Below are 26,530 nucleotides of genomic sequence, written 5' to 3'. Positions count from 1 at the left end.
CCCTCCTCAGCTGATGATGGGTTCAGCAAAACAGATCTCTGATAGCTTCAGAAAGCTTCATATGTTGGTATGCCAAACTTAAAGAGTTGTCCCATCTCAAGGATCCTATCTATACTGGTAGCTTATGTAAACTGAAGACTTCTCCTAAATATATTGCTTTAGAAATTCTGCTTTCTTTGCCTGCAATTGGAATTTACTCCTTCCATTGTTTACACAGCGTTGCTATAGTCACGGACCTATAGGACAAGTGATGTCACTTAGTGCCGGCAGGACAATCCGTTCAGCCAATTGCAGTTTGCTGATAAAGCCAAGTCTGTTATCTCTCTAAGTAAACACACAGATAACACTGAGTCCATTCTGTACAAGCACCTGCAAATTATCTGATCTGCAGAAGGATTGTGTGTCCCATTCAGTGGGCGGGGGGCTGAGAAATACAGGAATTGAGAAGCAGACACTGCAGGCAGCCTGGCTGACACACCGATATGTGAAAACCCCTTTAAGGCAACAGCAGTAGAGCAGATTTCTAGGCTCTCTAATGTCAAGTGGGTGTGTGTCAGGCAGGATCAGGCAAGGGGGCGTGTCTCAGAGCTTTATTGCACTGACTTCTAGAGAATGGTGAGGGCTACAAGGCTGAAAAGAGCTTGAGTTGGTGGAGGAGGTGAAAGATCCTCTTTCATATTATAAAGTGTACCCCAAACAATATATATGTCCCAAATATACAACTAGGTGCAGGAATAGCAGTCAGACACGGATAGCACTTTTCCATGTCAGACAGGCTATGTACTATCTTGTGCTGAGCAAGTGACCGGGTACTGCCAACTGAAGAAAATACAATTAAGGTGTACAGCTCCAGAGAGATAAGGAATAATCCTTTCAGACTAGTCTGGCTCTTTTCTATTGTTCTTTTTAATCCTCTATCTTGTCTTTCTTTTTATTACAGAGAACATATTACAGCAAAGGCTTTTACTTTAAAAGCAATATAATTACAAATGAATTCTATTCACTAACAAGTAAATGACTCTCAAATCAAGTAACTATTAATCACAGAGACAATATATGAAAGCGGAGGCCCCACGTTGCTGAAAAGCTGCTTTTTTGTTTCAGATTTTGTTGTGTTTTTTTGAGCCAAAGCCAATAATGTCTCCAAAAGGATTTGAAACTATATAGGAAGTTCTTAGGGGTAGTTCACACGGCATAAACGCGCGCTCATTTTGGCAAAATACACGTGTAAAAATAAGACTCCGGGCCAGTGCACACAGAGTTAACGTGAGCGCTTTTTAGCATAATACATGTGTATAGAATACACGTGTTAAAATAACACTCCCATTGACTTTAATGAAATTTTTTACACGTGTAAAAAATGCGTCAAGAAACGCGTTGCGTTTTTTGTTGCTTTTTTTGACGCGTTTATTTAAATGCGTAAGAGATTTCATTGAAGTCAATAGGAGTGTTATTTTAACACATGTATTCTATACATGTGTATTGTGCTAAAATGCGCTCGCGTAAACTCAGTGTGCAGGGGCCTCCCATTGACATTTTTTTACACATGTAAAAAAACATGTCAAAATACACGTGTAAAATGTCACTGAAGTCAATGGCAGTCTTATTTTTACACATGTATTCTTTACGCGTGTATTTTGCCAAAATGAGCGTTTACTCCGTGTGAACTACCCCTTATACTTTTACCTTCCGCTTATTCCACTGATGACTTGGGCTCAAAAAACTGCAATAAAATCTGCAACAAAAAAAGCTGCGTGTTCGCAACGTGTGGCCATAGCCTAAGGCTGAGGCTGCATGTTGCAGAAAAGCAGCTTTTTTTGTTGCAGAATTTGCTGCAGTTTTTCGAGATAAAGCCAAGAATGGCTACAAAAGGAATGGGAAATATACAGGAAGTTCTTATACTTCTCCCTGATGCTAAATCTACTCCTGGCTTTGCATAAATAAAGCTCAGTAAAATCTGCAACAAAAAAAGCTGCTTTTCCACAATGTGGAGCCTCAGCTTAAAATTCCATGTGGTATTAGAGTTCCTACAGGTTTCGCCTTCACCAATTACTTTCAAGGCTGTTTGAAGGTTGATATAACCCCACAGTTCACCTGATATTGGCTGGTTTAGCTGCCAGGACTAGCACATTGTACAGAGCCAGCAGCAGACAATTCTGTGCACTGTATAGTGGCCATTCAGAGTTACTTTTGAGAAACATGCTCAGAGCCAGAGTTACATGTATTTTACTGTAAACTATCACTGATGTACCATAACTAGAGATGAGCGAACAGTGTTCTATCGAACACATGTTCGATCGGATATCAGGGTGTTCGCAATGTTCGAATCGAATCGAACACCACGTGGTAAAGTGCGCCAAAATTCGATTCCCCTCCCACCTTCCCTGGCGCCTTTTTTGCACCAATAACAGCGCAGGGGAGGTGGGACAGGAACTACGACACTGGGGGCATTGAAAAAAATTGGAAAAAGTCATTGGCTGCCGAAATCAGGTGACCTCCATTTTAGACGAATAGTGGATTTCAAATCCGGGTCATATGAGAATGTGAACTTTGTGACTATGAGACAGGGATAGCTGTACAGGCAGGGATAGCTAGGGATAACCTTTATTTAGGGGGGAATGTTATTAAAAATAACTTTTTGGGGCTCTATCGGGTGTGTAATTGTGATTTTTGTGAGATAAACTTTTTCCCATAGGGATGCATTGGCCAGCGCTGATTGGCCGAATTCCGTACTCTGGCCAATCAGTGCTGGCCAATGCATTCTATTAGCTTGATGAAGCAGAGTGTGCACAAGGGTTCAAGCGCACCCTCGGCTCTGATGTAGCAGAGCCGAGGCTGCACAAGGGTTCAAGCGCACCCTCGGCTCTGATGTAGGAGAGCCGAGGGTGCACTTGAACCCTTGTGCACCCTCAGCTCTGCTACATCAGAGCCGAGGGTGCGCTTGAACCCTTGTGCACACTCTGCTTCATCAAGCTAATAGAATGCATTGGCCAGCGCTGATTGGCCAATGTATTCTATTAGCCTGATGAAGTAGAGCTGAATGTGTGTGCTAAGCACACACATTCAGCTCTACTTCATCGGGCTAATAGAATGCATTGGCCAGCGCTGATTGGCCAGAGTACGGAACTCGACCAATCAGCGCTGGCTCTGCTGGAGGAGGCGGAGTCTAAGATCGCTCCACACCAGTCTCCATTCAGGTCCGACCTTAGACTCCGCCTCCTCCGGCAGAGCCAGCGCTGATTGGCCGAAGGCTGGCCAATGCATTCCTATGCGAATGCAGAGACTTAGCAGTGCTGAGTCAGTTTTGCTCAACTACACATCTGATGCACACTCGGCACTGCTACATCAGATGTAGCAATCTGATGTAGCAGAGCCGAGGGTGCACTAGAACCCCTGTGCAAACTCAGTTCACGCTAATAGAATGCATTGGCCAGCGCTGATTGGCCAATGCATTCTATTAGCCCGATGAAGTAGAGCTGAATGTGTGTGCTAAGCACACACATTCAGCACTGCTTCATCAAGCCAATACAATGCATTAGCCAGTGCTGATTGGCCAGAGTACGGAATTCGGCCAATCAGCGCTGGCTCTGCTGGAGGAGGCGGAGTCTAAGGTCGGACCTGAATGGAGACTGGTGTGGAGCGATCTTAGACTCCGCCTCCTCCAGCAGAGCCAGCGCTGATTGGTCGAGTTCCGTACTCTGGCCAATCAGCGCTGGCCAATGCATTCTATTAGCCCGATGAAGTAGAGCTGAATGTGTGTGCTTAGCACACACATTCAGCTCTACTTCATCAGGCTAATAGAATACATTGGCCAATCAACGCTGGCCAATGCATTCTATTAGCTTGATGAAGCAGAGTGTGCACAAGGGTTCAAGCGCACCCTCGGCTCTGATGTAGCAGAGCCGAGGCTGCACAAGGGTTCAAGTGCACCCTCGGCTCTCCTACATCAGAGCCGAGGGTGCGCTTGAACCCTTGTGCAGCCTCGGCTCTGCTACATCAGAGCCGAGGGTGCGCTTGAACCCTTGTGCACACTCTGCTTCATCAAGCTAATAGAATGCATTGGCCAGCACTGATTGGCCAGAGTACGGAATTCGGCCAATCAGCGCTGGCCAATGCATTCTATTAGCCCGATGAAGTAGAGCTGAATGTGTGTGCTAAGCACACACATTCAGCACTGCTTCATCACGCCAATACAATGCATTAGCCAGTGCTGATTGGCCAGAGTACGGAATTCGGCCAATCAGCGCTGGCTCTGCTGGAGGAGGCGGAGTCTAAGATCGCTCCACACCAGTCTCCATTCAGGTCCGACCTTAGACTCCGCCTCCTCCAGCAGAGCCAGCGCTGATTGGCCGAATTCCGTACTCTGGCCAATCAGCACTGGCTAATGCATTGTATTGGCTTGATGAAGCAGTGCTGAATGTGTGTGCTTAGCACACACATTCAGCTCTACTTCATCGGGCTAATAGAATGCATTGGCCAATCAGCGCTGGCCAATGCATTCTATTAGCGTGAACTGAGTTTGCACAGGGGTTCTAGTGCACCCTCGGCTCTGCTACATCAGTTTGCTACATCTGATGTAGCAGTGCCGAGTGTGCATCAGATGTGTAGTTGAGCAAAACTGACTCAGCACTGCTAAGTCTGCATTCGCATAGGAATGCATTGGCCAGCCTTCGGCCAATCAGCGCTGGCTCTGCCGGAGGAGGCGGAGTCTAAGGTCGGACCTGAATGGAGACTGGTGTGGAGCGACCTTAGACTCCGCCTCCTCCAGCAGAGCCAGCGCTGATTGGCCGAATTCCGTACTCTGGCCAATCAGCACTGGCTAATGCATTGTATTGGCTTGATGAAGCAGTGCTGAATGTGTGTGCTTAGCACACACATTCAGCTCTACTTCATCGGGCTAATAGAATGCATTGGCCAATCAGCGCTGGCCAATGCATTCTATTAGCGTGAACTGAGTTTGCACAGGGGTTCTAGTGCACCCTCGGCTCTGCTACATCAGATTGCTACATCTGATGTAGCAGTGCCGAGTGTGCATCAGATGTGTAGTTGAGCAAAACTGACTCAGCACTGCTAAGTCTGCATTCGCATAGGAATGCATTGGCCAGCCTTCGGCCAATCAGCGCTGGCTCTGCCGGAGGAGGCGGAGTCTAAGGTCGGACCTGAATGGAGACTGGTGTGGAGCTATCTTAGACTCCGCCTCCTCCAGCAGAGCCAGCGCTGATTGGTCGAGTTCCGTACTCTGGCCAATCAGCACTGGCCAATGCATTTCTATGGGGAAAAGTTAGCTTGCGAAAATCGCAAACTGACAGGGATTTCCATGAAATAAAGTGACTTTTATGCCCCCAGACATGCTTCCCCTGCTGTCCCAGTGTCATTCCAGGGTGTTGGTATCATTTCCTGGGGTGTCATAGTGGACTTGGTGACCCTCCAGACACGAATTTGGGTTTCCCCCTTAACGAGTTTATGTTCCCCATAGACTATAATGGGGTTCGAAACCCATTCGAACACTCGAACAGTGAGCGGCTGTTCGAATCGAATTTCGAACCTCGAACATTTTAGTGTTCGCTCATCTCTAACCATAACCTACTGGAGTAGAGAACATAAAGACTAGAGATGAGCGAACAGTTAAATGTTCGAGGTTCGATATTCGTTTCGAGTAGCCCCTCAATATTCGACTACTCGAATCGAATATCAAATCCTATTATAGTCTATGGAGGGAAAATGCTCGTTTCAGGGGTAGGCAACGTTCGATCAAATTACACTTACCAAGTCCACGAGTGAGGGTCGGGCTGGATCCTCCAAGAAGTCTTCTCTGTGCAGCGTCCCCGCGGCGTCTTCCGGCTCTGAATTCACTCTGCCAGGCATCGGGCCTGGGCAGAGCCGACTGCGCATGCCCGCACTACAAGAAAATGGCCACTTACAGTCAAAGCGGCCATTTTCTTGTAGCGCGGGCATGCGCAGTCGGCTCTACCCAGGCCCGATGCCTGGCAGAGTGAAAGACGCCGCGGGGACGCTGCACGGAGAAGACTTCTAAAGGTAGGAGAAGAACCAGCGTTGATTGGTCAACTGTATAGCATTCGGCCAATCAATGCTGGTTCTGCATCGAACTTTTACATTCGAATAGCAAGTGGTACTCAATCGAGTACGAGTATTTCGAATACCGTAATATTCGATCGAATACCTGCTTGATCGAATACTACTCGCTCATCTCTAATCATAACCTACCGGAGTAGACGGCCTAAAGACCTTTCTACAACATAACAAGACACCAGAAGTATAGATAGCACATGGTAAATGGGGACCCCACTACAGATTTTGCATTGGGACTGGCTACTCCTCTGTTACTCCTTATCATAAAGCATTTTGGGATATATTGGGGCAATCCACACAATTTGGCACCATCAGCTGTAGAGGTTTTATCGTACATGTGGTTCATATTTCTAGAACTACAATTTAATTGAAGAAGCAAATGCGAGAAGAAGTTAACACGAGTTGCCTACATGCCATCTGCATTGTAATACAATTTTCTTTATCGGGACAGATACTTGGCTTATCATAAACTTTAGTTAACAAGTATTTTCCTATAGCGGCAGCTAAGTGCTATTTAGGAGTTAATATCCTCAACATGTAATTCTGAAGTCTTTTTACATTTCATTGCTAACAAGTCACTGTGCAGCTTGCAGATAGCAGTTATCTAGATAATATGTAATTAACTTGACAGAGGATTTAGATTCTTGCATTAATTTTTTGGCTGCAGATTTTCACTTTCAAGCTATTTTCTCATCTTCAAACTCTGGCCTTTTATCAAGAACAAAAACATTTGTTTCATTAAACGCCTCATCAACATATAGATTATTGTTGCCAAAGTGTTTGGATTGCTTGTCTAATCTTAACATTATATTGTGTGCAGCATTATTATTATTAAGATGGATAAACTCCGAGGCGCGCTGAATTTTGACCTTCTTCCTTGTCAGTGACGCACTAAGATCAGAACTCGCTCGCAATGGAAATTTATGAACGTGACTCATATAAGGGGGACTCTGCAATGTTACATCAGACTTACTATATAATATCATATTATAGATATTGAATCTTGTGGCCTCTTGGAGCTCCTTTGCCCTTCAGAAATGTAGCAATTCATTGTGGCATACACAGATATCATCCACGGGGGTCAAGACCCAGGATGTGGCAGGAAAACATACCCGGAAACACCATTGGCACCATTACTCCATCTCCACCAGCTGAATAGTTGACACCTAATAGTTCAAAGCACTTAAAAGATTTTGCTGCGCTCTTGTGTATCCAGTGATGAAACCTAGAGATGAGCGAACACTAAAATGTTCGAGGTTCGAAATCCGATTCGAACAGCCGCTCACTGTTTGACTGTTCGAACGGGTTTCGAACCCCATTATAGTCTATGGGGGAAATGCTCGTTTCAGGGGTAGGCAACATTCGATCAAATTCTACTTACCAAGTCCATGAGTGAGGGTCGGGCTGGATTCTTCTCCCTGCGCAGCGTCCCCGCGTCTTCTTCCGGCCTTGAATTCACTCTGCTAGGCATCGGGCCTAGGCAGAGCCGACTGCGCATGCCCGTGCTACAAGAAAATGGCCGCTTACAGTATAAGCGGCCATTTTCTTGTAGCGCCGACATGCGCGGGAACGCTGCGCAGGGAGAAGACTTCTAAAGGTAAGAGAAGAACCAGCGTTGATTGGCAATGTATAGCATTCTGCCAATCAATGCTGGTTCTGCATCGAATCTTAACTTTGAACAGCTAGTAGTATTCGATCGAGTACGAGTATTTTGAATACCGTAGTATTCGATCGAATATCTACTCGATCAAATACTACTCGCTCATCACTAATGAAACCTTGCCAGACTGTGACTTGTGTTATTGGCAGTGACTCGCTGCCAAAATGGGGACTGTCCAAAAATAGAGATTGTAAAGAAGGGTCAGTAAATGTAGGGCAATTTTTTGACCCCCGTTTAAAATTTTGGTATAAGGGCATATCATTAACTTCTATTATTACTATTTTATTCTTACCATTTTTATTGTATAGTGTGGTCACCCCTTCTTTTGGACCCTGTTTCAGCTTCACTATTTGCAGTCTTGTACCATATGGTCCCTGATACATCCAGCAATGTAAAATTTCTATAATGGTGTCCCCTTCCCTTGATGCACTAAAATCCGTGTTTAGTTTGCTTAAATAGATTTTACCATTAAACTACCTTTTTTTCTAATGAACACGTCAGAATAGCCTTAAGAAAGGCTATTTGTCTCCTGCCTTTAGACGTGGTCTCCACCGCGCCGTTCCATAGAAATACCAGTTTTAACCGGTATGCAAATGAGCTCTCCGCAGCAATGAGGGCGGGCCCCAGCGCTGAAACACCGATGAGCGCGTCCCCATTGCTGCCCAGAGCTCTTTCCTGCGCCGCCTCCTTCTTCTGCAGCAACTCCGCCTCTTCTGGCTTCTCTTGCTCTTGTAGTTCTATACAGGAGCATAGAAAGTCCACCCCAAAATGGCCGCCGGCCAGCTCCTGTATTGAACTGCAAGAGCAACTACCCCAAAATGGCCACCAGCCGGCTCCTGTATTGAACTGCAAGAGCGGCTACCCAAAAATGGCCGCCGTCCGCCAGCCATTTTTGGGTAGCCGCTCTTGCAGTTCAATACAGGAGCCGGCCGGCAGCCATTTTGGGGTGGCCTCTCTATGCTCCTGTATAGAACTACAAGAGCAAGAGAAGCCAGAAGAGGCGGAGTTGCTGCAGAAGAAGGAGGCGGCGCAGGAAAGAGCTCTCTGGCAGCAATGGGGATGTGCTCATCGGCCTTTCAGCACTGGGGCCCGCCCTCATTGCTGCGGAGAGCTCATTTGCATACCGGTTAAAACCGGCGGAGACCATGTCTAAAGGTAGGAGACGAATAGCCTTTCTTAAGGCTATTCCGATGTGGTAATTAGAAAAAAAAGTAGTTTAATGGTAGAATCCCTTTAATGCTTTGCTTAACCCACATGATCACTAGTAAAGGGGTCCCGTGTTCCCTGTCCGAGAGCCTTGCCACCTCATTCAATGTCTGATAGAGTTTGCCAGATCTTATAGTATGGCCACAACTATAACCAGTATGGCGCCCTACACATAACTGCACCTTACAGAAGTCGTGTGTGTGCATGTAGTACCCCCTGCCGGGATCTAGTATCAATAAGCATCGCCTTTGGGGCTACAATTTAATACAAAAAGCCATCAGACCTTAAACTATATCACTCTATGGCCTCCCGAAACTATACAATGATAAAACCCGTTCACTACTTATAGCAACTCAGCCCAGATTTCCAGATATACAAGGTCTGGTTTTCTAGTAACAACCGAGGAAGAAATATATTCTGGATCTTTTCTCTTTTGTTAATATGGCTGCACACATGAATCTTTTAACAATGAGCATACAGAATTGAATAAAGGATTTCAACCTTCCTGATGTAAAACCCATTGAGCCAGAGCAACAAATCAGAGAAGTGAATTATAATGTCTTCTTACGAATGCAGCCATTAAGTGTACTGACACTCGAATCTTACATTTAGATGGCTTTCAGAACTGCTTATTGTAGCATGAAGTGCGTGTCTGACACAGCCAGCCAATGATTAGAATCAAGTACTGTTCAATATTAAAGGGACTTCATCCAGGAGAGACATATCTGCAATTATTAATCATTTATGGGGGGTTAGTAATAGATAAAATGGAGAAATGGGGCAACAGACACGTATGTACAGCCAACCTTTTGCTGCACTGTGCACAATGTACTTCAAAGGGGATATACTGTATGGGATTGCAATGTATTTTCTATTAATAATATCACTTTTGTTCATGGGCTTTGACAGGTACAAATCAAACCGTTGCAAATGCATTGGGCAGACCTACACATCCATTAGGAGCAGAGCTAGTTCTGGGAAAAAAAGCTATTTTTTTTCTATTTTACAGTGCTGTCACTCTCCTACCCTTTGTGTATATTACATAATAGTGGCCATACAACTGAAATAGTTTCCTTGGTCATCAGCTCTTCTTTCTTACTGACCTCCATGTATATGTATACTCTATTTAGGTGAGTGTGCATGTAATCATAATGGGGAAACGGTATTAAGCCCCCCGCCAGATGTCACTGGTAGGCCGGGTTCACACGGAGTATTCTGGCTCGTCATTTGGTACGTAGACGCCGCGGGAGGATTTACGGGCCGTATACGCTCCCATTGTTTTCAATGGGAGCCGGTACCGTACACGCAGCGCTATTTTGCGGCTGCCGCAAAATGGCAGCTGCAAAATAGTGCCGCGTGTACGGTACCGGCTCCCATTGAAAACAATGGGTGTGTATACGGCCCGCAAATCCTCCCGCGGCGTCTACGTACCAAATGACGAGCCAGAATACTCCGTGTGAACCCGGCCATAGAAGCTTATCTCCCTTGAGAATAAAATTCATCATGTACAATCCTTCTTTTCATCTACATTATCCGTGAAGGTAGAGTTGGGGCAACCCCATACACATCAGGTGGTCGGCTGACTCCCAAATTGTCGTGGTTCAGTCAACGCTAATGGGCACATGGGCATAATTTTATATGCATTTGTTATAGTATTTCCATCTTAGTGAATTGACTGGCTATATAAATCGGTGTATTAGTCTTTATTCTTTATGCAATGTACATATGTGTTCACATTTTACTTATTTCCAATTTGGTTAAGTTTTCCAATTTGTCTTGAAACCAATTGTGCGCAGTATCATGACATGTTAACAACAGCCTTGCAGTCCTGTAATTCACCCTCCCATACTAGGCGGACACATGTACACACAAATAAGATAGTATATCACTTTGTTATAACTTATCTCACAACCATGTTATTAAAGCTGCTTAACTTGCAACACTCATAATATATCTGGGCATGTCTAGCCAGAGGACAGCTAGGGGAGGATGCAGCTGTAACTCTCTGTACAGTACTTGTAGTACCCAGAGGATCGGACACTGTAAATATGGTGGGGGCCTTTGGTAATTTCTGTCACCGATCATAGTCACCAGGTTACACGAGGGAAAGTGAATGGGTAGGGCGCACCCAGCTGTTACACTGTCTCCTGACTAAGATGATAAAGTGGGGCATCATCAAAGAAGAAATAAATAAAATAGTCCAAGAGGCAGGGGGTAGCAGTTTAGCAGTGAAACGCAAGATACTTTTACTTAATATAAAGCTTAGAGTTATACATGAAATAATGGAGGCACAATTTCTATGCAGTTCAGTTACAGACCATCAACTAGCGTGTGGTGTGAGAGAATGGACACTTCCTCTGACCCTCACTTGAAACATCTCTCCTGACCTTGACTCTCAAAGGGTGAGATGTCCTCCCTGTCATCAAAATATCAGCTTTGTATGTTTTGCAGCAAAGTCAAAAGATTGACTCCATTTTTAGGTATAGAAAGGGTTTTGGGAACCCTCTGCAGGAACGGCAGGGCTGAAGTCACAATACTCTGATTCTATTCTAGAATTTCTGAGATTTTGGTGCTGCTGTTACAATTGCCAACAATTGCTGCTGTATCCACCTCAACATGTGGTTTTGACTGCCAAACTCTAAGCTCTCCTCTGTTCCCTATAATATAAGGGGAACTATCCCATTTGTAGCTTTAGCTCACCCCTATTTTTGGCAACTTCTAGGACTGTTGACGATTTACATTTCTCTTAAAGGAGGACTCTCAAAGCATAACTGTCAAAGTGGTATAGTCCAAAGCAACAATAATATTAAAGGGATTACCCAGGACTACGATACTGAGTTGTACTTCCTCTTCTTAGGAAGTGACATCACACCCATCGGTCATATGGTTGTGCTACGACTTAGCCACGCTGATCCTCGGCATGACCATGTGGCCAGGGGTTGTGATGTCATTTTCAAGGAAGAAAAGGTAAAGCTCAGTATAATAGTCCCAAGTAATGCATTAAAACAATGGCAGTTCATAGGGAACAAAGTAGTAGTGTAATATAATAGAGAAACATTTTTAACTCCTTTTGGGTGTACTATAGAGCTATACAGCTCCCCTTCTGCTACAAGTTCAGGTATCTATGGAGTACTGGCCTTTCTACCTTAAATTTACGCCGAGGGGGTGCAGAGGGTGCAGTCACCCCAGGCCCAGGAGCCTTAGGAGGCCCATAAGCACTGGCATTAGTATTGAGATTGCAGCTTCCATTTGGCCCCTTCTACCTTAAATTTACGCTAATAATAATCTATCCAAATAACATTTCTGCCGACAGACTCCTGAGATGTAAATCTGGTTCTGTGTATTAAGCTTCAAAAATAGCAAATAGAAAAAAAAGTTGGCAAAACATTCAAGTGAAACTGATGCGCACATCGACATTATCCTGCGTCTCCTTGATAACACATCATCATAATCAATTCGGAAATGTGATTGCAATCCTGTGCAAGAAAATAAATCCTATTATTATTGTTCTATTGTCAATGTGCAGCCAACCAAATCAACACTGCGAGAAGAAATCCCAATTACTCCAGAAACATTATGATCTTAGAAGAAGTTTTCAAAAAAATTGTCAAATTGAGGTAAACATCTTATGAGACGGTGATTTCTCTCTTTAAAGACCGCCTTGTACGTTAAGGGGATGTACACATGGTGGGAATGGAAGAGGAATTAGAGGTAGACTTCCACTTCCCATTTCTCTTCCATTTCTGCCCCTCCAGTTTTCTGCCATGGCTTTCGCCCACTAATGAATGGAGAGTCTGATGCCACGGCTTCTGTAAGATCAAGCAGGACTCTTATTTTTTCAGTGCCCTGCTTTGATCTCTGAAGGATGTAATGGTAGGAAGATTCAGAGCAGAATCTAATGCTGATCTTAAGGAAGAATCCACCTAAAATTAGCGACAAAATCGACGTCATGAAGATACCTTAAGACTCCAAGGAATACTGCTTCGATACTAAGTTATCATTTATGATCTGTGAGAAAACCCAAAACAAGCAATAAAATGATCTTCGATGTCACCATAGGGAAAAAAGCATTATGCAGTTCCTAATAAAACCAATGGATCTATGGTCTATGGGTCAGCACTGCAATACCTATCCATGATCTTGGTATCAGTGATCGGTGGGGTTCTGGGGTGTCAAACCCATGCAGATCTAATATTGATGGCTTATCCTAAGGAAAGGCCATCAATGTTAAGAGCTGGCTAACCCCAGTCTCCATCTTTTTGTGTTTTCACCATAGATTAGCACCTATCCATTTATTTCACTTTGATAGGTGGTGCTGACTAACTTGTTCGAATTTGATGACCTACCAAAAATGTGACATGTCGGTGTCATGAAAACATATAAGCCATTCTGGAAATTCTCACCTTGTTGTCGGCTGCCAATACCCACGTTTGACATGATTGTCCACTTTCAACCGATGATCAGTCAACTTGCACGGACTCAATGATTTGCCTCCTTATCAGGCAGTGTAGCCAGGGGCCAGTGGCGTAACTAGGAACGTCAGGGGCCCGTGGTGAACTTTTGACATGGGGTTCCCCCGACTGACACCCGCATAAGACCCCCGACGGACCCCCCCCACACACATTCCTGCACGCTCTTTTATGCCCCATAGTGGCCCTTGCACATACTATTATGCCCCATAGTGGCCCCTGAACACACTATTATGCGGCATAGTGGCCCCATCACACAGTATTATGCCCCATAGTGGCCCCTTCACACACTATTATGCCCCATAGTGGTCCCTGCACACAGTATTATGCCCCATAGTGGCCCCTACACACAGTATTATATCCCATAGTGGCCCCTGCACACATTATTATTCCTCACTGTGGACAACCATGAACAATTATTATACTCTGGGGTCTTTTCAGAACCCACAGTATAATAATCAGAGACTGAGAGGGGATACAAACATAAAAAACACTGTTATTTACCTATCTCCGGTTCCACTGCAGTCCTCGGTGGTGTCGGCTGTCTTCAATGACGTCCGGGACGTCACATGACCAGGACCTGCGTCCCGGGTTATGTGACATCAGGGAGCGTCCAGAAGTAGGCCCGAACCTGCCCGGAGCGTGGAAAGGTAAGTAACAGTGTTTTGTTATGTTCCCTTACCTCCCTTCAGACCCTGAATATAATAATGATGTTTGTGGGGCCCGCAGCGCCACTGCCAGGATCGGTAAGTAAATAGGGCCCATTACCAGCTGGAAGAAGGAAGAGGCTGACACCCCTGCTACCCCGGTAGTTACGCCACTGCCAGGTGCGTAACTTGAGGGGGTGCAGAGGGTGCAGTCACCCCGGACCCAGGAGCCTTAAGGGGCCCATAAGCACTGGCATCAGTACTGAGATTGCAGCTTCCATCTGACCCATAGGCCAAGGAAACCCACAGATTACCCTAAACAAACTAAGGTGGATTAAACTCCTTACCACCCATAACCATCACTATCAAGAATTCGCTGTACGAATGAGGTAGGGGGCTCCAGAGAAACGATTGCACCAGGGCCCACATGACTTTAATTACGTCACTGAGTGTAGATGTTAATGTTGATGGGGGAATCTTTTGTACAAATGGTCACAGTATCATGTGTATTACCGGCTTTAGTCTTCATCAGACCTGTGGCTACTAGTCCTACAAGTGACTACTTGTGGATCACATGTTATTGCTTTGTGTCCAGTGCTGGTAGTCAGTTGTGCCAGTTTTGGCCATTGCAACCAATCATAATTTAGGTATATTTTATTCAGGGCTAAGGGGCAAATGTAAAAATGACTCAGATTGGTTTGTTATAAAATTGTTATAAAATTGTTATAAAATTCTTATAGCCATGATGTGCCTGGAATTCTCCATCATAAAACTCATTCTGAGTCCCTAATCGTGTATCTGAAGGTCCTTATCGCTACCATGAAAGTTACTAAGTAAATCCATTAACACAGTCAACAAAGGCGACAGATTAGTACAAACCATATTTATTGGCTTCCATTTTTCTCAGCACGTTACGTTTTATTTATTCATTACTCTGAAGACATTTGCATGAATGTAGATTAGAAGTAATATCTCTAAGGAGCCGTATTTCCTTGCATGTGAATAATAGCCAGCCATAAAGACAAAGAGAATGAGATTGGATGCTCTCCCCTAATGATAACAGATTAATCTGATGGAATACGTCAGCCATACAGATCCCTGCGCATACATCTTCTTTTCTATCACTACTTTTAGAAGCAAGGAGAGCATATGGTAACAGGCGAAACCTTTAGAGCTGTCATATGTCAGTCAAAACGCAATGCAGTACATTGTGTGGGTAGAGTCTTCTTACGAAAAACAAGAACTTTTATCTGCGGAATACTTGATAAACTTCTAATCTAAGATGAAGCACGATATAGATATATATATATATATATATATATATATATATATATATATATATATATATATATATATATATATATCTTAGGCATGATGAGTGGCTTTGCCTGCACCATACAGACACTGAGTAATTCCTACAAGTGGTGTAAACTGTAGTAAAGTCATCTACAAGAGGCGAATAAACTAAATACTGGTGGAAAGCAAAAAACATAACCAGCGCCAAGTACTCCTGGTACACAAACACAAACCATAGCTTTCTGCTGACAGGTGAAGATGCAATGTGATGTCTATAAGAGCAGCTGAACCTTGAGACATGCCCAGCAATATGACCAGCCTTGTAGGCCAGAAGTTGTGCTTTTTTCTCTCAATACATTCTCTCGCAGGAGGCATGTCTCCACTTATAATCCCCTGCTCCTCAGCCTTCTGTTGTATTCTGTTAGCACAGCTGAGAGTTTGCTGCAGTGCATCAGTCCAGCCTGTACTCTGAATTACAACTGGTTTGCTAAGAGTTAACGTTAGTTTCTCAATGATTGACGTCTCACCTTCCAACCACATCTGGGGCAGGGTTTGCGGTTCACATACACAGGCCTATACAATTCCACTATGCTATACCGCTACGCTATACCTCTATGCTATACCACTACACTATACCTCAATGCTATACCTCTACGCTATACCGCTACACTATACCCCTATGCTATACCTCAATGCTATACCTCTACACTTTACCCCTACGCTATTCCTCTACGCTATGACTCTACTCTATACCTCCATGCTATACCTCTACACTATTCCTCTATGCTATACCGCTACGCTATACCAATACGCTATACCTCTACGCTTTACCCCTACGCTATTCCTCTACGCTATACCTCTATGCTATTCTTCTATGTTTTACCTTCAGAAGCCGCTCTTGACTGCAGCTTAATGAAACGGTTCACTTGACATCTCTTCCCCATATTTTCTACTCTTCAAGTTAATTGCTCATACTTGGTTACTATAGCGATATATAAGATGTATATTATCGTTACTTATCTACATTTCCTATAGTATACCATTGTTAAGTATTTTACTAGTTATATGTGAAAAAATCTTTAAAAAAAAAAAGAAATTTCGAAAGAAAAATCCAGTTTGGTCCAATATATTACAAAACCATTTATCGCTTATTTTCAGTATGATTTTACCAGTTGTCTGTACTGGGGCTCATTGGTTTATGTGTGACAGATACTGGATAATAATCCTTTTTAAGTGTGTGTATGGTATTTTATGATCTGACTTTGAATAAACAGAGTGTTTGAAAATTTTGGTCTCAAGGTTAGAGCCCCAGGTTGCTTTTTAGTTGCAGATTTTGTGACCAGGTCCTGAAGCCAAGGGGACTGACAAGTCACCCTCAGCATTCTAAGGTTGGAGAAACGTCTTTGACCTCCTTTCTGAGTTTTCATTGATGGCTGACAATCTGTACATAAATCTATTACTCCTGTCCTCTGGTGAGCTAGAGTGAGATGATTTATGATACACAGCCTTCCACTGACAGAAAGCTTAACCAGTTCGATATTATTTGGTCAGCAACAAATAGTCAAGGAGAGATTCTATGGACGAGGCTGTAACACAAAACGGGGCATTATTACTGTTTGAGGGGATTGGAATGGTGGGAAGTTTTTGTGTAGACAGATGTGAACAAGTCTTCATGACAGTCGGGTAGAAATGTACAGATGGCTGAGGGTTATAAGAAGAAGTTGTGTAGGTGGACCCGAGCTGAGTTTTGGCACTAGGTCTCGTGAGCCTTTAGTTATGCCTCTGCTTTTCACACATCAAAAGACTGCTTCAGAAAATTCCTTCAAAAATAGCATCAAAAACTACAAGGCTTTAAACAAAACTTTCAAAAACCTGCTTCAAAAACTTCAAAAAGCTTCAAAAACCTGAAGTAGCTGACAAAAACCTGTGTGAACATACAGTACAGACCAAAAGTTTGGACACACCTTCTCATTCAAAGACTTTTCTGTATTTTCATGACTGTGACAATTGTAGATTCACACTGAAGACATCAAAACTATAAATTATCACATGTGGAATTATATACTTAACCAAAAAGTGTGACACAACTGAAAATATGTCTTATATTCTAGGGTCTTCAAAGTAGCCACCTTTTGCTTTGATTCCTGCTTTGCACACTCTTGGCATTCTCTTGATGAGCTTCAAGAGGTAGTCACCGGAAATGGTCTTCCAACAGTCTTGAAGGAGTTCCCAGAGATGCTTAGCACTTGTTCGCCCTTTTGCCTCTCTGCGATCCAGCTCACCCCAAATCATCTCGATTGGGTTCAGGTCTGGTGACTGTGGAGGCCAGGTCATCTGGTGTAGCACCCCATCACTCTCCTTCTTGGTCAAACAGCCCTTACACAGCCTAGAGGTGTGTTTGCGGTCATTGTCCTGTTGAAAAATAAATGATGGTCCAACTAAACTCAAACCGGATGGAATAGCATGATGTTGCATATGCTGTGGTAGCCATGCTTGTTCAGTATGCCTTCATTTTGAATAAATCCCCAACAGTGTCACCAGCAAAGCTCCTCCACACCATCACACCTCCTCCTCCATGTTTCATGGTGGGAACCAGGCATGTAGAGTCCATCCCTTCACCTTTTCTGCGTTGCACAAAGATACGGTGGTTGGAACCAAAGATCTCAAATTTGGACTCATCAGACCAAAGCACAGATTTCCACTGGTCTAATGTCCATTCCTTGTGTTCTTTAGCCCAAACAAGTCTCTTCTGCTTGTTGCCTGTCCTTAGCAGTGGTTTTCTAGCAGCTATTTTACCATGAAGGCCGGCGGCTGCACAAAGTCTCCTCTTTCCAGTTGTTATAGAGATGTGTCTGCTGCTAGAACGCTATGTGGCATTGACCTGGTCTCTAATCTGAGTTGCTGTTAACCTGCGATTTCTGAGGCTGGTGACTTGGATGAACTTATCCTCCGCAGCAGAGGTGACTCTTGGTCTTCCTTTCCTGGGGTGGTCCTCATGTGAACCAGTTTCTTTGTAGCGCTTGATGGTTTTTGCAACTGCACTTGAGGACACTTTCAAAGTTTTCCCAATTTTTCAGACTGACTGATCTTCATTTCTTAATGTAATGATGGCCACTAATTTTTCTTTACTTAGCTGCTTTTTTCTTGCCATAATACAAATTCTAACAGTCTATTCAGTAGGACTATCAGCTGTGTATCCACCTGACTTCTGCACAACACAACTGATGGTCCCAACCTCAATTATAAGGCAAGAAATCCCACTTATTAAACCTGACAGGGCACACCTGTGAAGTGAAAACCATTTCCGGTGACTACCTCTTGAAGCTCATCAAGAGAATGCCAAGAGTGTGCAAAGCAGGAATCAAAGCAAAAGGTGGCTACTTTGAAGAACCGAGAATATAAGACATATTTTCAGTTGTTTCACACTTTTTTATTAAGTACTAGCAGGAGAGTGTATATACCAATTTCAGGTTAAAGATGGATCTGCGACAATCCTCTTCATTAATAAAACTTTTACTTTATTCCATTATCCAAGACAATACAAAAACTCCATGTAAAAGGTAGAAAAAACAAAAAATACATGACCAAAGTTTTTTGCATTTTGGACATTACTAGCAGGAGAACCCGGCTTCGCACAAGTATATTACATTTTATGTTTGTGTAGTGGCCCCATAAGAATTGTCTAATTTTGCACTGGTGTATTTTATATGTTGCATGTATGTATATCCATAAGCGTCATGTGATTATGTGTATCTCATTTTGGATATCAGTGAAAAACCTGTGATCAGTTGTTATGGATACCTGGAGTAAAGCTGTATCTAATCCTTCCCCGTATAGTACTGTGTATACATGCAAGTATCTAATCCTTGTTGGTGTGGTACTGTGTGCAGATGCACATATCTAATCCTCTGGCATGTGGTACTGCGCGCAGATGCATGTATCTAATATCTAATCCTCTGGCGTATGGAACTGTAAGCAGACGCACGTATCTAATCCTAAGGCATTTGGTACTGTATGCAGACGTGCTTATCTAATCCTCTGGTGTGTGGAACTGTGTGCAGATGCTCGTATCCAATCCTCTGGCATGTGATACTGTGTGCGCAGACGCATGTATCCAATCCCTCGGCGTATGGTACTGTGTGCAGACGTGCGTATCTAATCCTTCAGCGTGTGAAACTGTGTGCAGACGCGCATATCTAATACTACGGCATGTGGTACTGTGTGCAGACGTGAATTTCTAATCTCTGGCATGTGGAACTGTGTGAAGATGTGCATATCCAATCCTCTGGCGTGTGGTACTGTGTGCAGTTGTGCGTATCTAATCCTCCCCCATGTGGTACTGTGTGTAGATGCACATATCTAATCCTCTGGTGGTGGTCCTATGTGAAGACATGCGTATCTAATCCTCCAGCGTGTTGAACTGTGTGCAGATGTGCATATCTAATCCTCTCCTGTGTGGTATTGTGTGAAGAGGCGCGTATCTAATCCTACGGCATGTGAAACTGTGTTTAGACACTCGTATCTAATAATACGGCATGTGGTACTGTATGCAGATGTGTGTATCTAATCCTATGGCTTGTACAACTGATGTGCTTATCTTATGTTCTGGTGTGTGGAACTGTGTGCAGAGGCGCACATCCAATCCTTCGGCATGTGGAACCATGTGCAGACGCACGTATCTAATCCTTCAGTGTGTGGAACAGTGTGCAGAAGCGCGTATTTAATCCTCTGGTGTGTGGAACTGGGTGCAGACGCGTGTATCTAATCCTCTGGCGTGTGATACTGTGTGCTGATCTGTGTATCTAATCCTCTGATGCATGTATCTCAGTTTGGATGTCAGTGTTGTATTGTGCATGTGGAGTGACCGTGTGTATTGCAGTTGGAATGTGAGTGGAACACTTGTAGGTTTGTATTGGCTAAGGGGGAGGCATTGTGTTTGGAATGCTGTATCTCAGCAACGGTACATCCGAGCTAGTTGGAGTCTTGTCTTAAACCTTCCCGGATACCTGAAGTATCTCTGTACCAAATTTGGTGAAGATCAGTACAGTCGTTTGGTTTGCAATAGAGAACAGACAGACAGAGAGAAATTCATTTTTAATAATATAGAGAGATATAATTCCACATGTGATACTTATAGTTTTGATGCCTTCAGTGTGAATCTACAATTGTCATAGTCATGAAAATACAGAAAACTCTTTGAATGAGAAGGTGTGTCCAAACTTTTGGTCTGTACTGTACCTTCATTTATTTTCTGCATTGTGGGTGGCAGAGGAGATCCCTTGCACTGTAAATTTTCTACAATAAAGACCACTAAACCTCTGTACAAACATACTTTATATCTGATGGTTTACAGAAGGCAGGGGGTTTGCATTTTTTCTCATCGCTGCTTCAGGCTATTCCTCTGTATCTGAGATCTCGGCTTCTGAATTGATCAGACTTCTGGGTCATGTACATGCTGTCTACTTAACTGTAATACATAAGAAGCTCTACAGGATGACATTCTAACGTTAACTCCAGGGTGAAACATGTTAGTCTGATAAAACAGTTAGATAAGTCAGGCTCACCTCAATACAACGCCTTTTTACCCATGAAAATCCATCCCTCTATTGCAGGGATATTCATCTATTTCAATATATGCAAATGAACCTTCTGGAACACCAAGGGCGGCTCCATTGCTCCAAACTGCTATGCCTCACACTGCCAGGATTGCCCTCCTTCTCCGCTTTTATCTTTGAGTGGCAGGGCCATAGTGCTATGCAAAAAGCTAGACCCATCACTGGGGCAACACGGTGGCTCAGTGCTTAGCCTTACAGCGCTGGAGTCCTGGGTTCGAATCCTGTCAGGAACAACATCTGCAAGGAGTTTGTATGTTCTCCCCGTGTTTGCGTGGATTTTCTCCCGTTCTACAAAGACATACTGATAGGAAGAAAAATCTGTATATCTCTATATGGGGCTCAGACTCTACATTAAAAAAAAAAAAAAAAGCTAGACCCATCACTCAAAGAAGGAAAGGGAAAATAGGGTGCATTGGGGAGTACAACATTTTGGAGCAATGGAGACATTTGTTTTCTCATTTGCATATTATGAAATAAATGAATATCTCCACAATGGAGGAAGGAATATTCATGGGGGTAAAAAGTGTTCAGGTTGAGCCTGACCTATTTTATGTTAGGTTAACACTAGTATTCGGTTTCCGTTCTTCGGCTCCATTTGGGAACCTGAAAAACAGCAACAGCAAAACGGTTACTGGTGGAAAACAGTGAACCACATAAACTATAATGGGATCTGTGGGGTTTCCACCTGAAAGTCCTGCTTGTGAAGGAAAAAAGGGGACGGAGTCCCCAAACACTAATCTGAACTGAACTTAACGGTGTTGGGGATTTAGTATACTTCACCCTATGGACAGACTCCCTTTAGCTGGTTCTGATACCACTTTTATCACTTATTTAATATTGGACAGTTTGATACAATATTTTGATACACATAATAATACCTAATAATGTAATTTCATTTTGAAGGTTGTTTGACTACGGACATGGGCGCGTTCCTCCTCCTCCTCGTGCAGTTATCCCTTTAAAACGACCCCGCATAACAGTGCCAGCAACACGCAGAGGCAAAGGAGTTTTCTCCTTAAAAGGAGGCTCAAGATCTGCCACAAGCGGCTCCTCATCCAAATGTGAGTGACCTTCATTACTGTATTATATATTCATTATGGTAAAGTAAAAAATTCTGTTTGGAAAATTGTTATTAAAAAATAACAGCAATTACACATAAGAGAAAAGCGTTCAGGGAATTGCAGGGAAATCTAATTCACTGTTAGGGTGCATTCACACGGAGTAAACAAGGCGCGCAATGCGCCGCGTTTACGGGACGTTTGCGCCGCGTTTTTGACGGTGCATGTTTGCAGTCGCGTTAACGCCATGTAAATGCACCCTAACTGTCAAGAGAATAACATATCTGTCTCTTTCCTCTGTTTAGAGAATACAGGGGCTTAAAGGGTTTTTTTTTTATTATTAAGGCAGGGTTAGTATAAAATACTTTCACATGGTATCAAATCCCCCCCAAAAAAACGCTATACAGTATACTAGCCTAATAGGTGGTAATACTGTATAACATGCAGCACGCAGAGAAGCCACCACTTAGCTAGTATACCCTAATTTGCATCAACACTTGGAGGACTTTTATCTTCGGTGTGGCTGAATACATCCGGATGCACAAAACAATGAATGTCATTGAACTTTTCAGACCTGGAGGCAGATCCTTTTTTAATGCTGAGGCTCCTGCTCCTAAGCTCTGATAGAGAGAAATCTATTAATCACAAGCAGGAGGCAGTGGGTTAAGCCTAGGATAAGAAAAATGATGATAATCTCCAGACTACATTTCTCTATTATCTAAGGCTAGGTTCACATCTGCATTGGAGTCTCCATTGGATCACCGAGTCGGCTGTAAATCGCAGAAAAAAAAGTCCAACATGGAGGATTTTTTTCTCTGCTGCTTTCAGTCTCAAAACAACTGACACCCGAGGGACCTCATTACGGTCAATGGGGTCCACTGGGATGTCAGCGTGACTGCAATTTCAGTGGTCTGCCTCTCCTTTGCTCCCCCAAAAAAGTGAGAGAAAGCACTAGCATAAAAGTCATGTGTGCAGAGGTTTCAGTGTATTCCTATGAGACACAAAATGTCGTTTCTGCTGGTGATAGGTTTCTTCCTGTCAGCTCTTACAAGTATGAGGCATAGAGATGAGCGAACAGTGTTCTATCGAACACATGTTCGATCGGATATCAGGGTGTTCGCCATGTTCGAATCGAATCGAACACCACGTGGTAAAGTGCGCCAAAATTCGATTCCCCTCCCACCTTCCCTGGCGCCTTTTTTGCACCAATAACAGCGCAGGGGAGGTGGGACAGGAACTACGACACTGGGGGCATTGAAAAAAATTGGAAAAAGTCATTGGCTGCCGAAATCAGGTGACCTCCATTTTAGACGAATAGTGGATTTCAAATCCGGGTCATATGAGAATGTGAACTTTGTGACTATGAGACAGGGATAGCTGTACAGGCAGGGATAGCTAGGGATAACCTTTATTTAGGGGGGAATGTTATTAAAAATAACTTTTTGGGGCTCTATCGGGTGTGTAATTGTGATTTTTGTGAGATAAACTTTTTCCCATAGGGATGCATTGGCCAGCGCTGATTGGCCGAATTCCGTACTCTGGCCAATCAGTGCTGGCCAATGCATTCTATTAGCTTGATGAAGCAGAGTGTGCACAAGGGTTCAAGCGCACCCTCGGCTCTGATGTAGCAGAGCCGAGGCTGCACAAGGGTTCAAGCGCACCCTCGGCTCTGATGTAGGAGAGCCGAGGGTGCACTTGAACCCTTGTGCACCCTCAGCTCTGCTACATCAGAGCCGAGGGTGCGCTTGAACCCTTGTGCACACTCTGCTTCATCAAGCTAATAGAATGCATTGGCCAGCGCTGATTGGCCAATGTATTCTATTAGCCTGATGAAGTAGAGCTGAATGTGTGTGCTAAGCACACACATTCAGCTCTACTTCATCGGGCTAATAGAATGCATTGGCCAGCGCTGATTGGCCAGAGTACGGAACTCGACCAATCAGCGCTGGCTCTGCTGGAGGAGGCGGAGTCTAAGATCGCTCCACACCAGTCTCCATTCAGGTCCGACCTTAGACTCCGCCTCCTCCGGCAGAGCCAGCGCTGATTGGCCGAAGGCTGGCCAATGCATTCCTATGCGAATGCAGAGACTTAGCAGTGCTGAGTCAGTTTTGCTCAACTACACATCTGATGCACACTCGGCACTGCTACATCAGATGTAGCAATCTGATGTAGCAGAGCCGAGGGTGCACTAGAACCCCTGTGCAAACTCAGTTCACGCTAATAGAATGCATTGGCCAGCGCTGATTGGCCAATGCATTCTATTAGCCCGATGAAGTAGAGCTGAATGTGTGTGCTAAGCACACACATTCAGCACTGCTTCATCAAGCCAATACAATGCATTAGCCAGTGCTGATTGGCCAGAGTACGGAATTCGGCCAATCAGCGCTGGCTCTGCTGGAGGAGGCGGAGTCTAAGGTCGGACCTGAATGGAGACTGGTGTGGAGCGATCTTAGACTCCGCCTCCTCCAGCAGAGCCAGCGCTGATTGGTCGAGTTCCGTACTCTGGCCAATCAGCGCTGGCCAATGCATTCTATTAGCCCGATGAAGTAGAGCTGAATGTGTGTGCTTAGCACACACATTCAGCTCTACTTCATCAGGCTAATAGAATACATTGGCCAATCAGCGCTTTTTTTTTTTTTTTCAGCTCTACTTCATCAGGCTAATAGAATACATTGGCCAATCAGCGCTTTTTTTTTTTTTTTTTTAAATGTAGATTGTGAGCCCCACTTAGAGCTCACAATGTACATTTTTCCCTATCAGTATGTCTTTTTTTATAATATGGGATGGAAATCCATGCAAACACGGGGAGAACATACAAACTCCTTGCAGATGGTTTTTTGTCCATGGCGGGATTTGAACACCAGGACTCCAGCGCTGCAAGGCTGCAGTGCTAACCACTGAGCCACCGTGTGGCCCCCTGGCTAATGCATTGTATTGGCTTGATGAAGCAGTGCTGAATGTGTGTGCTAAGCACACACATTCAGCTCTACTTCATCGGGCTAATAGAATGCATTGGCCAGCGCTGATTGGCCGAATTCCGTACTCTGGCCAATCAGCACTGGCTAATGCATTGTATTGGCTTGATGAAGCAGTGCTGAATGTGTGTGCTTAGCACACACATTCAGCTCTACTTCATCGGGCTAATAGAATGCATTGGCCAATCAGCGCTGGCCAATGCATTCTATTAGCGTGAACTGAGTTTGCACAGGGGTTCTAGTGCACCCTCGGCTCTGCTACATCAGATTGCTACATCTGATGTAGCAGTGCCGAGTGTGCATCAGATGTGTAGTTGAGCAAAACTGACTCAGCACTGCTAAGTCTGCATTCGCATAGGAATGCATTGGCCAGCCTTCGGCCAATCAGCGCTGGCTCTGCCGGAGGAGGCGGAGTCTAAGGTCGGACCTGAATGGAGACTGGTGTGGAGCGATCTTAGACTCCGCCTCCTCCAGCAGAGCCAGCGCTGATTGGCCGAATTCCGTACTCTGGCCAATCAGCACTGGCTAATGCATTGTATTGGCTTGATGAAGCAGTGCTGAATGTGTGTGCTTAGCACACACATTCAGCTCTACTTCATCGGGCTAATAGAATGCATTGGCCAGCGCTGATTGGCCGAATTCCGTACTCTGGCCAATCAGCACTGGCTAATGCATTGTATTGGCTTGATGAAGCAGTGCTGAATGTGTGTGCTTAGCACACACATTCAGCTCTACTTCATCGGGCTAATAGAATGCATTGGCCAATCAGCGCTGGCCAATGCATTCTATTAGCGTGAACTGAGTTTGCACAGGGGTTCTAGTGCACCCTCGGCTCTGCTACATCAGATTGCTACATCTGATGTAGCAGTGCCGAGTGTGCATCAGATGTGTAGTTGAGCAAAACTGACTCAGCACTGCTAAGTCTGCATTCGCATAGGAATGCATTGGCCAGCCTTCGGCCAATCAGCGCTGGCTCTGCCGGAGGAGGCGGAGTCTAAGGTCGGACCTGAATGGAGACTGGTGTGGAGCGATCTTAGACTCCGCCTCCTCCAGCAGAGCCAGCGCTGATTGGCCGAATTCCGTACTCTGGCCAATCAGCACTGGCTAATGCATTGTATTGGCTTGATGAAGCAGTGCTGAATGTGTGTGCTTAACACACACATTCAGCTCTACTTCATCGGGCTAATAGAATGCATTGGCCAATCAGCGCTGGCCAATGCATTCTATTAGCGTGAACTGAGTTTGCACAGGGGTTCTAGTGCACCCTCGGCTCTGCTACATCAGATTGCTACATCTGATGTAGCAGTGCCGAGTGTGCATCAGATGTGTAGTTGAGCAAAACTGACTCAGCACTGCTAAGTCTGCATTCGCATAGGAATGCATTGGCCAGCCTTCGGCCAATCAGCGCTGGCTCTGCCGGAGGAGGCGGAGTCTAAGGTCGGACCTGAATGGAGACTGGTGTGGAGCTATCTTAGACTCCGCCTCCTCCAGCAGAGCCAGCGCTGATTGGTCGA

At 44.5% G+C, this 26,530-nt stretch overlaps 1 protein-coding gene across 4 annotated transcripts in view; it reads left to right on the top strand.

Annotated features, from left to right (window-relative positions):
• RALYL (RALY RNA binding protein like) overlaps positions 1-26,530 on the top strand; it is a 303,777-nt gene that overhangs the window by 246,899 nt on the left and 30,348 nt on the right. For all 4 annotated transcript variants that reach the window (XM_075270366.1, XM_075270365.1, XM_075270364.1 and 1 more), the window contains one exon: positions 21,887-22,044. In XM_075270366.1, coding sequence (XP_075126467.1) covers positions 21,887-22,044 — 158 coding nt within the window. The remainder of the gene's footprint in view (positions 1-21,886; positions 22,045-26,530) is intronic.

The sequence above is a fragment of the Leptodactylus fuscus genome, chromosome 4 (assembly GCF_031893055.1).
Source record: "Leptodactylus fuscus isolate aLepFus1 chromosome 4, aLepFus1.hap2, whole genome shotgun sequence".
NCBI classification, from domain to species: Eukaryota; Metazoa; Chordata; class Amphibia; order Anura; family Leptodactylidae; genus Leptodactylus; species Leptodactylus fuscus.
The sequence above is the reverse complement of the archived record's forward strand: the minus strand, read 5'-3'. Positions and strand labels throughout refer to the sequence as shown.